This window comes from Lampris incognitus, chromosome 19, assembly GCF_029633865.1.
Source record: "Lampris incognitus isolate fLamInc1 chromosome 19, fLamInc1.hap2, whole genome shotgun sequence".
NCBI classification, from domain to species: domain Eukaryota; kingdom Metazoa; phylum Chordata; class Actinopteri; order Lampriformes; family Lampridae; genus Lampris; species Lampris incognitus.
The window spans coordinates 17,219,694-17,232,259 of NC_079229.1; the positions used below are offsets into that span (position 1 = coordinate 17,219,694).

Consider the following 12,566-nt stretch of genomic DNA (forward strand, 5'->3'; position numbering starts at 1 on the left):
CGGTTTTATTCATGTCATTCTGTTTCTTTGTTTTTATATTTTTCTTTTATTAATACCTTGTTTTCATATTTGCATTTCAATGTACATAATGTGCCGTATAAATAAAGTTTGATTGATTGACGTGAACAGCACGTTGCTAAGCGACGTTGCTTGTTGTCAAACGTTTGGTTGCTATGCTGATATTAGCTTACATGCTATATTTTGGCGTTGGTTGGCTGTACTCGCTGTAGTTTAACACGTTTGTCGGTGTTGAAGTGAGATATTGTTCACAGTTTCAGGTAACGTAACAGTGGTTTATCCAACATTATTTTACCTGTTATATGACTCCAAGTTAGAAAGGCGCTCTTCACTAGCAAGCCAACACTGGTTACGCGGAGTGCTATCACTTTTTTTGTTTTGTTTATGGGAGCAGCATCGTGGCTAAGCTAGGATAATGACTTCCATCACACGCACTATTGCTTCGCTCTGGGGTCCGTGACTAACGTGATAAAATAGTCACGTTAAACGCAATTTGATCACAAAGAATAATTAACTAAATTTGTTAACTAATGTCTCTAAGCTGGCTTTTTCTAGAGATTGTATAAAAATAGCAGAATTGAATCACTTGATTTTTCCAAAGCGAACTTAATATGTAGCACAATTTGAAGCACAAAGCCCTAAATATGCTTTTGAATTATACTTGTCATTCTTTTTTTTAACATGGTGATGCTGGTAGCGTGGCTTGAGTCCTGGGCTGTTATGGTGGCGTATGGACACTGCTTGGCATCCTGTGCATCATGTTCTTCATTAATTCTGTTATCCTCTTTCAATGTTGTATTCTGTAAATTGTGTAAACACAACATCCATTGCACATTGTCCGTCTTGAGAGAGAGATCCCTCCTCTGTTGCTCTCCTTTAGGTTTCTTCCTATTTTTTCTCCCTGTTAAAGTTTTTTTTTTAGGGAGTTATTCCTTTTCCGATGAGAGGGTTTAAGGACAGGATGTTGTGTTGCTGTAAAGCCCACTGAGGCAAATTTGTAATTTGTGATATTGGGCTATACAAATAAAATTGACTTGACTATACGTAAATTGGATTTGTACTTTAATTATACTTGGTAATACTATAACACATTTATACTAAAATATTATGCTAATATACTATAAAAAATGCTAATATAGTATATTAGCATTATACCCCAGTGTTCTTGCATTAATAACAGAATGGACTCTTTCAAATCCTGTTTCATTTTACCGAACTGTTTCATTTTACCGAACATTTCTCTCCTATACATCTCCCCTCCAAATGTAGCACCTCTTTTAGTTATTGGCCTTTTTGTTATTTAACTCAATGAATAGATACATATTCATAATAATGGCTTTCTAATTGTGTTCCTTTGCAGGCATGCCTCTTCCCAACACAATGTACTGTTCTCAGCAAATCCACATCCCTCCTGAGCTGCCAGACATCCTTAAACAGTTCACCAAGGCAGCAATCAGAACACAGCCCAAGGATCTGCTGCTTTGGTCTACCGCGTAAGTAGTCATCTCTGTTGATGGACCTCTGCAATAATGGTATAGTTATGCAGCGGGGGTAGATTTATATTTTATTTTGGCTTGATTTTCTTTGTAAACAATGTTATAAACTACATAGCATTGTTGTATGAAAAGCCAAACTCACCCACACAAGTTTTTGTTTGTTTGTTTGTTTGTTTGTTTGTGTCCTTTTCTTGCCCTTTCTTGGTCAATGAAAAAAGGCACTGCCTTTGGCCTGGGAACAGTGCTACACTGTCAGGCAAAAGGCAACCAAGTGTGACACAGCATCAATAATCTATTCAGCAATCAATATAAACAGCTACTCAGCATCAGAGTTGCTTAGAACATGCTGTGGTTATTACTGTCTCCAAAGTCACACTAGCATATTAAAACAGGCGAGCAACAATGTAACCAATAAGCACACCTCAACACAAAGAATTACTATTTCCTGGGATGCTGACCTTGCATAAAACAGAATTTAATTAACAACTGTGATTCCCATTGCTTGACTGGCTTTTATATCAAAGAGACAATGTGATTGGCAAGTAGAATTATGAGCATGATGTTTGATAAATGTGTTTTTGTTTGTGTTCTCTCCCAGATATTTTTCAGCACTGTCCAAAGGAGAGACTCTGCCTGTGAAGGAGAGGCTGGAGATGAATGTGGCCACCCAGAAAACTGACATAGGGCTGACCCCAGGTCTGCTCTTAGTCCTCCACAAACAGGTGCTCATCAGCAGGACCAAACAATACAGAACTCATTCATTTACTTGGGGAAAAATGAAAGAAACATGCAAGGATTCTGATTATATTAGTGATGTTGTGTGCTCACGTAATGAGCTGACAGATTTTAGACCAAGTGAATACCTGCAGAATACAAGAAACTCATATGGGATGCTCTTCTTTTTCTGTCTCTTTTTGTGTCTTTTCTCACTACAGAGGTATTCATTCTCATCATTCTAAAGATCTGGTCCAATGATTTTAAATCAGTCAGACAAGTATTGTGTGGCATAGTAACGTTAGGAGTGTCCTTTTATTAAGCCTTAGAATGATCATTTAATTTGTTATAACTTTTAGTGCACTATCTCTGAACACAGCCAATCCTCAGGAGGTTGAAGGGGCCCTGAGTTCACAAGACTCAATATTGAGAGCATCGGCGTCGCCAGGTCACTTTGTCAGGGCTTAAGCACCAAATGTTTTGAGTGTCGCCCTGAATATAATTTTAAATGTAAGCCTATGTGAAGCTCAACAAAAAACATAATGTGTGTGAATGTGTGATAGTCTTCGTAACACAACAGCCTGTCAAAATAAATCCATAAATGCAGGTCTCCAAACTAACTTTGTGTGTGTGTGTGTGTGTGTGTGTGTGTGTTGGGGGTGTGGGAGGGTCTGAAGGTCAGTGCAGAGTGATTCATGTTACAGCGGGAAGGGACCAGTAGAGGAGAAATGGCAGAGCATAAAGAAGAAAAAAACAAAACTCAATCTTTTTTGATTTTTCCAAAAGAGAAGGAAGGGTAAGAAATTAGCCGATGTAGTATCTTTTCAATAATAATTGAAATTGCCTGTTGATTTATGATATGAATCGTTTCGGCACCTACAATCATGATAAAGAGAACTTCTCTTCATCATGATTATAGGTGCCGTTGTTTAGCTAGCGGGCCATACTCGTCTGAGTCATCATACTTTTATTTATTGTCCTTCAGCAGGGGTTTTCTCACAAATAAATCACATTTCTATAAAAACGAACTAAAACAGTAACGACTCATTCATTTTACCATAAGCGCAAACAAAATGTAGCCATCGTATTGATTTAAATCTAAATGGACTTAAAGTAAAAGTAAATGATTAACTTAACCCCCCACAAATTATGCCATTATGTTTGGAGCTATTGTTTTGGTGCTACTACATTTAGATCATGTAATGTAATTAGGTGTTTTAAATTGACAACAATTAAAAGTATGTTGCCCTTTTAACAGTACAAATTAATTAAAAATTAAGGTTAATAATGGGTTGGCTGTATTGTAGTCACATGAAACCCATAGCATCTCAATAAAATACAATACTTGGTACTATTATAAAAGGAACAACCTGTTAAAAACATGGGGTAGGCTTATATGTTGCATTAGGTAGGATATTTTATTATGAGTTTCATTTGAATTGATTTCATGGTTGTGCAATGAGAGACAGACTGACAGCAGCAGATGATGGGGAGAAAAGAAAGAGTGACAGCAGCAGATGATGGAGAGAGAAGAAAGAGAGACAGCAGCAGATGATGGAGAGAGACAGCAGCAGATGACGGAGAGAGAGAGAGACAGCAGCAGATGATGGAGAGAGAAGAAAGAGAGACAGCAGCTGATGAGATGGAGAGAGATGAAAGAGAGACAGCAGCAGATAATGGAGAGAGAGAGCGAGAGAGAAGAGAGAGCGAGAGACAGCAGTAGATGATGGAGAGAGAAGAGAGACAGCAACATAATGGAGAGAGAAGAAAGAGACAGCAGCAGATAATGGAGAGAGAGAAGAGAGAGCAGATGATGGAAAGAGAAGAGAGACAGCAGCAGATAATGGGGAGAGAGAAGAGAGAGAGAGCAGATGATGGAGAGAAGTAGCTTACTTATATGTTGCTAGGCAACTATTTGAAAATAGACCAACTTCCACTGAAGATGACAATTCATTGATTGTTCAGTCAAATGATGTAATTTATTACCAGAGGCAGATTGTTTTTTTTTTCTAAATTGGTTTAATTTAGTCACATTTTCACAGTTCTAATACTCTGGGTAACTTTACAATATCAAACTCTCTGTTAAAGAATACAAGGTTGGAAAACATGATTTTCATTGAACTGGATCTTTGATTGACTAAAATCTTGTCACCATAGAAGGACCATCAGTATGCACAACTTTTAGACATAACATGTTTCATTCATGTTTCATTTTTCAAAGAATAACTTATGGTTCATCTCCACGGCTATCAAGCTAATTAATAAGAAGGTCCTCCAATTTCTTTAGTGTGCCAACATTTTTAGAAAAGGTGGAAGGGCCAGTATGTAATTTCATTTGTTTTCTTTCTACTCCTCTCCTCTCCTCTCCTCTCCTCTCCTCTCCTCTCCTCTCCTCTCCTCTCCTCTCCTCTCCTCTCCTCTCCTCTCCTCTCCTCTCCTCTCCTCTCCTTTATGCTTTCATTCTCATTTTTTCTTTCTCACATTTCTCCCTCTCTTTCTCTCACATTTCTCCCTCTCTCCCACCCCCTCCCTCATTTTTTGTAGCTGTCTGCTGGGCAGACCTGCAGTAAGGAGGAACTGCAGAAAAGGTGGAGAGGTCTGTGTCTGCCTATGGAGCAGCTGGAGAGCCTGCTGACTCTGGGCAGCTTTACCTCCAGCATTGACTGGATCCAGTTCTTCTCCCTGGGCTGCAGTGCTCTCGGAAGGGTGAGATAATGTAACACAGTACAAATAATAAAGGTGCACTAAATTTGGTCACGGTGAATCGTGAAGAGAAAATATTATAAGTGTCAGCCCATACTGCCTACCGATCCCATAGATTGTAAATATGTCATGCATGGAAAACTAATCCTGTCTATTCAGTTAGAAATATCTAAGCTGCTTCTATGAATGGAAAGTGGGAATAGAATTAATTTGCCTTTCTTTCATTCCTAACATTTAGCATATAGCACTCAATATTTTCTTTGCAATGTTAGTTTATGGAAATTTATAGATACCAATGTCCTATCTCAGCATCTCACACCTGCTTGAAATAAATCACCAAGGTGTTTTCTTTTTCTTTTGGGTTAAATTTTCAAAATATCAGGACACCTACATTCAAAAATGTACAGACAAAAATGGAGGGCAAAGACAGACCACACCACAGGCAGATTTTTTGAAGGTTATTGATAACATTAAGATAACTGACACTTGGACTGTGATAAAATCATCGCAACTCAACATTGGGAAGAGGCTACAAGTATTTGATTTTCTCTGTGTAATACTGGATGAGTTGTTAGGCTGTTTAATACTTTAACCACATGGGGGCAGTGGTGCTCTGTCATGATGTCTCAAAGTTTGTTTGTCTACCCCCCACCTACCCTTTTTCTTATTTGTAATGTCTTGGAAATTCCTTTACACACATAGCAATGTTTAGTGCACGGCCGACGAGGAGGAATAGGAGTAAAACACACCTATTTAACATAAACAAACTCCCACACACTGCTGCTTTGTATAACCGGTTGGTAATAGCACACACACTAGACTTGTACATGTCTAATCAGAAATACACACGTGTAGTCTGTATTTCTGTGTTTGTGCATACACACGGGTCTTTCCATGTGTGTCTTTGTCAGCATCTCTGTGTCAGTGTGTGTGTGCGTGTGTGTTCTCAGAATATTATGAGTTCGCTGAAGATTGCCTGTGAGATCCTCACAGAGGATGAAGAGGGGGGTGCAGCACAGATCCCATTTGACACCTTCGTCAGCCTCTACACCTACCTGGCCTACCTGGATGGAGATATTCCACAGGACCACATAGACAGCTTCCTCAGCACTATGCAGTCAAAAGCGTAAGTTTTTATTGTGTGTGTGTGTGTGTGTGTGTGTGTGTGTGAGAGAGAGAGCTGCATGTGCAAGTTGGCATGTGTGCTCTTGTCTATAAGGCAGCACATGTGCACATCTGCAGGCACAAGTTTCACAGCACCGCTTGTACATATATAATGTGTGGGTCGTGGGACGAGTGTGTTTTATTTGCCTAAGAGTAGCAAATGGAACTTTCACATTAGTGTGATTGTTACTGATGTGGGTGCTTAAGTGGGAGTGTTTGCACGTGCACTCAGATTTGTAGATAAAAGTAAGCCTGAGGCCTACTTCTCTACCTTCACTTGCCCTAAGCAAAGCACATGTAGGTGGTGGATAATTAGACCATTCCAGCTGCATTACAGAAAAGATGCTGCTCACTTCTTTTTTCCAAAATAACCCCTCAATTCATTTACATCATTGAGAACAGACACTTGTTCATTTTCACTGTCCTGAGAAGGAGTATCTTCCTGATTTATTTTTTCCTGATTCCTGCAGATTGATTTTGTTGCTCGGCTTCAAGAGTTTCTGTACTGGTTCTATCAAAAATATTTCAGTGATTTAGGTTCTGCTGAGGATTTTATTCATCATCTATAGATATAGATGCATTTTCCATGCAACTTTAACATACATGTACCTGTACCTCATGCTGATGGAAATTGCATTCAATAATCAGAGTTTTTCAAAATCCCTTCTAATTTGGTCAAGCAAGGGACAGGTTTAATGAAAATGTAGTGCTTGGAATGAAAATATACTCCAAATATATTGGGGGTATTATTCTGAATGAGTGAAAGAATGCGTACTCTGTTCTGATGGGTAGGGTGTGGGTGAGAGCTGCCTGTATATGCTGAACACTGCATACGTTTCCTAAGTATTCAGTGTGGGTAGGTTAATTAGGGGCAGGCAGTTTAGGCTAAGTCGGGTCCCCTGACCTCAGATGGCACGCTAAAGCAGTGACAGTCAATGTCATCATGTGAAAACTATTTTTGCTGCAGCCAGGAACTGTTATACTAATACATTGGTTTCTTGCCAACAGCAACAAGCAGAATGGCATGATTCAGATTTCCAGCTTCTTCTGTGGCTGGACGTTAGCATAGGACAGACAGAGGGCAGCGGAAGAAAAGAAGGCAACAATACATGGGGAAAAAAGCAAGGAAATTACAGTTTTCAGTCAATAAATAGCCTTTGGTGATGTCCTCCAAACCACACTGTTTTAATACGACCTTGATTTTGGTTCCATTGCATACAAACAGCAGACACAATATGGCATAAATCATCATCATGCAGCTAAATATGGTTGCTACTGATTGTCAGGTTAACCGGTTTTCTAACAATAGAAAGCAGAGGCACAAAGTAGTATTATCCATAAACCGCTAGGTGTAGTGTGTGTACCTTTTTTTTCCTTTCCTTTGTGTAGCTTTTTCCGTTATGTCTGGGTTAGCCAGAGTTCATTTATCACACACAGGCCTATCAACTTGAGGCCTCCCCGCCTGGCATATCCATCTAGCACAGCAGAGGAAGAGAAGAGGGTTGACGAGAGGAAGAGGTGAGGGCTCGGCCAGGAAGAGATTGTAAACACTTGTGGAAGAGAAGAAACCCTCTGCATCTTGTTCGCACCTCCAAGCAATGCTGCACACTGGCAAGCACACACTTATAAATGCTGAATTTGCCTCGTTTAGCCAGGAAGAAAAGCCAAAACCGCCTTCCCAGGCCCCTGAAAGCATGCATAAATACACACTGTTACACTGTCAGTCACGTTCCCAACGTTTTCCAGCTAGATCACGAAACATGTACACACTGAACTAAAAATGCACTGCTATACATGTCTGTGTCAGATAACCTACAGTAGGTCACAAACAAAACAAAAACAAAAGACCAGAATATCAGTCCTCTGTCACTATGAACAAGACATTTCTCTCACTTTCAAACTTACACACATTTGCACACTTGAATTTGTGTCATTTTTGTGAGCATTTGGTAACACAGCACGGGAAATGGCATCAATGGGGATTTTATTGTTCTGAAATTGTTGCGGGGTTTTTTGGGTGGGGAGAACATGCACGCACGCACGCACGCACGCACGCACGCACGCACGCACACACACACACACACACACACACACACACACAAAGTTTGCACAGCTATCCTTACTAGGACATAGCATTGACTTCCATTCATTGTTGACAGCCTAACCCAAACCTTAACCATAACCAGTTCATGCCTAACCCTAACCCTAACCTAATCTCAATTCACACCTTACCCCTAACCTTAACCAGGATGTCAGAAATGATGTTCTGCCTCATTAGGACTGGACTTTGGTCCCCATGAGGACTACTGGTCCCAACAAGGTTAGTGTTTATACCGGAAAATGTCTCCAAAATGTAACAAAACACACACACACACACACACACACACACACACACACACACACACACACACACACACACAAACCATGGCTTCCTCCTTGCAGCTGGGGCCAAGTGAGAGGAGAATGCAGGACAGACTGAATCTGATAAATAAGGGCTCTCCACCCATATGACACAACAGTGATGGAATTCTTTCAGGACTTGATCAAGGATTCACATTTCAGGAGGCACATGCAACCTGAATTTAAGTATTTGAAAGCATTCTCCTTTTACAATTAGGACATGAGAACAATTAAGATATTAAAATGATGTGAATTTACTGAATTGACTTTCAAATGCTTTCAGAGGATTACATTCTTTCATTAGGCTCATTGCCATTGTTTTAAATAGCAATCCCCCAGCTACCTGTCTGAAAATTAAAAACAAAACAAAACACTGCGGGGCAAAGTACTGTTAGAAAACCAGAAATGCTTCTGCAGCTACAACAAGCCAGTTTTGCTGCATATGAGTTGTCGAAACACATGAGATGAAAAAGAGTTCATCTACACAGTCAAGCCATAATCGAGACATATTTGGACATGTGATCTGGTCTTTTTACCATCTCATCCCTTTTACTTCACTCATCCTACTGCAGGGTATGGATTTACCACTAAAATGTAATGCAAAATAATGTCTGATTTCATTTTTATGTCTTTACTGGTGCTAATCAGTGAAGACAGCCTCAATAACACCAACTCCATCACTGCCATTTAACACTGGATTATTTGAGGTTCAGGGGTAAAAACTTTTACAAAGGGTGTATGTCTCTATGAAAGACTTAGGGGTAGAGGTGATAACTATAAAGATAAAATAAGATAAGATCATCATTTTTCAGCTATCTCTTGTGCTCCTTTGTCTAATTTCTGAGTAGTTAGAACTTGTTTTGGGTTTTTTTTGAGTATTTTTGCAAGTTAGGCGGCCACACTGAAAAACTGTATCGTACACTCTTTGGATAGTCGATGGCACAAACATGACATCATGGTTAAGAGCTCCGTGCTTTGGCTTCCAGAAACTCAGCCCTTTTGACTGCTTTTTTCACTCATCATTGCACAATCTCCACTGTTTCCCCACGCCTGGCTCAGATACCTAACTTCTCCAAGGACACGATGAATGTAGCAGAGTGGTGTCAGAGAGTGAGAGGGAGACAGAGTGAATGGACAATGACTATTAAAAAACACAGGCCCTATTTTCACTGCAACTGTTGTGTAACAGATCTAAGGGTCAACGTGAGGAAAAAAATGTTTAATTATGTACATTGAGGCAGTTACGAGGCACCCAAAGTCCAGAAAAATGCTGTTTTTTTAATCGTATGTATGCCCACAAGATTGCACGATAGATCTTGTGTGCATAAGATGTTATCTATTGTGCATAAAATCTGCATCTTGTGGGCAAAAGTATGAAAGTATACACGCAAGATAAAAAAATATGATTGGATAAAGGCCTTTTACCTGAGGCCGGGTTTACTTCCTACCATGTTAGTATCGTGTGTTTGCACTGGCTGCAGAATATATACACATATTCTGCATGGAGTAAAATCTTGTTTCGGCATCTAGTCTATTTTGTCCACGCATGGCGTTCACAAAAATAAATTGGGGGAAATGCACTTTATTAGCACATACGCATCACATCTTAGAGCTATGTAGTCTCTCGCATCACTCTACCATGTAAGAAGCCTTGAGGCTGTTGCCTATTTGTTACCCATACTATATATGGGCACCAACATGAAATAACAGTTATCATAGAGTTGATAAATGTCTGATCTCTTTTAAAGCATCACTTTCCAAGTGAAAATGATTTTATCACTGAATTATCGAAATGAAAATAGATGTCAAGTCATTTTGGGTTGTTACACATAGAGAGACATGCAGATACTCTGTGTCTGTTCTGCATCTGGTGTAAATAACAAAATGACACTCTCGGTGGAAACTCCATGCTGCTATGTAAACCCGGTGTGACAGTCTCATCAAACTGGAGTGGCATGCGCCAGCAGATTTTTGTGCCGAATGTTCGCTTCAAGCGAGAGCAACGATGTCTTTGTACGACTTTCTGAGATGGACTTACAACTTAATCAGCTGTGTTGTTCCTGTATGGCTCTCCATTTTTGCTGAGACTGTACAGTAAAAGGCTTATATCTATCTATATTTTATAACTTGTGCGCACAAGATCTGTATCCTGTGCCCATATACAGATATTTTTTTTTATCTTGTGGGCACAAGATAAAAAAGTGACAGTTTTTCGGGACTCCAGGGGCTCCAGGCAGTCAACTGCTTTAACAGCAGCTATTTTATGGGGCTGTCATCTTCTACCTCTCATGTTAAAAGTAGTTAAAGAACTTTTAAGTGGTTGATTCACTGAAAATGTTTGCTTAGTTTCTACTGAAGATTTTTTTGCATTATCTTTTTTTTCCCGCCTGCATTCAGTGCCAAGTTTAGCTGCATGTACGATAAATTTAGTCAACACACTAACAAAGGTTAAAAACAACCCAGATGACTAGTGAAGTCTGGGACGTTCAAATTAGTCAGAGACAGACAGACAAACAGAAAGACAACTTTATTTATCCCAGAAGGGCAATTCAGTTTTACAATGTACCCAGACCATACACAAATTCACAGACAAGACATTTAGCTGTTCAGCTACAAAATATATCGTTGGAACGTCGACGCTGACATACAATGATGAGCCAAAACATTATGACCACCTGCCTAATATGCTGTTGGTCCTACATGTGCTGCAAAACAGCACCGACCCATCAAGGCATGGACTCTACAAGACCCCTGAAGGTGTCCTGTGGTGTCTGGCACCAATACATTAGCAGCAGATCCTTCAAGTCCTGTAAGTTGCGAAGTGGAGCTGCCGTGGATCGGACTTGTTGGTCCAGCACATCCCATAGATGCTCAATAGGGTTGAGATCTGGAGAATCTGGAGGCCAGGGCAACATCTTGAACACTTCATCATGTTCCTCAAACCATTCCTGAACAATGTGTACAGTGTGGCAGGGTGCATTATCCTACTGAGAGGTTCAGATCAGACGGGATAGCCATCGTTGCCCTCGTGTATCGATGAGCCTTGGGTGCCCAACACCCTGTCACCGGTTTGTGGTTTGTCCCTCCTCAGACCTCTGTCAGTAGGTACTCACCACTGCTGACCAGGAGCACCCCACAAGCCTTGCCGTTTCAGAGATGCTCTGACCCAGTCATCTGGCCATAACAATTTGGCCCTTATCAAAGTCGCTCAGGTCTTTACTCCTGCCCATCTCTCCTGCATCTAACATGTTGACTACGAGAACTGATTGTCCACTTTATCATCTAATCTACCCAGGCCTTGACATGTGCCCTTGTTTGGAGATGATCAAGGTTATTTTGTCCAACTGTGAGTGGTCATAATGTTTTGGCTCATCAGTGTAGCTACACTATGTAAATGGGTCTTTAATAGTTGACATTTGGTCAATATTTGCAGAAATGAGTTTTTTGGGTTTTTTTTGTTGTTGAATGTGTGAATATGACCGAAAGGTAAAATATCTAGTTCGTCAGATATTTAGGAAAAAAAGGATCCAATCTAGTGAGTGTGCTATAAACCAGGGTCGGCAGTTAATTGAAATTGTAGTCGCATCACCTACAAGTCGCACGAGACCCACGGTAGCTAGTATATCTGTCACACAATGAGAAATTAGGCCACGCCATGCTGTGTACGCTGTGGATCATTCTGAGTCTGACGTCTTTCACACATTGCAGGGAATGCCAAGAGGGGATGGTAAAACCTCTGGACTTCATTCATCTGGAAAGCATCGACACAGCTCCTCCTGATGCTGGGAATGTCATTGGAGCGTCTTCAAGAGCTGAATAAGAACTAAAAAAAAAAAGGAAGAAAGAAAACTGATTGAGGCCTCATACTTTTTGTGTCTGAGTCCAAGGAGATTTGAACCGAATGAATGAATGTGTTTACATGACCTCTTGAAAGTGGGTGACTCAAGAGTGTAAGCATGTGTCTGTTTAGACACTGATATGCATTTATTCGGTGGGTGAGTTAGTGATTTAGCCAGTGAGTGAGTGAGTGAGTGAGTGTGTGTGTGTGTGTGTGTGTGTGTGTGTGTGTGC

General features: G+C 40.3%; 1 protein-coding gene across 1 annotated transcript; it reads left to right on the forward strand.

The window, feature by feature from the left end:
- The first annotated feature begins 186 nt into the window (after positions 1-186).
- Positions 187-12,338, forward strand: ropn1l (rhophilin associated tail protein 1-like). Its single transcript, XM_056299797.1, has 6 exons — positions 187-278; positions 1,379-1,511; positions 2,113-2,236; positions 4,773-4,934; positions 5,882-6,057; positions 12,204-12,338. The coding sequence occupies exons 2-6, from the start codon at positions 1,381-1,383 to the stop codon at positions 12,313-12,315; spliced, it is 705 nt and encodes a 234-aa protein (XP_056155772.1). The 5' UTR covers positions 187-278; positions 1,379-1,380; the 3' UTR covers positions 12,316-12,338.
- Positions 12,339-12,566: the final 228 nt, after the last annotated feature.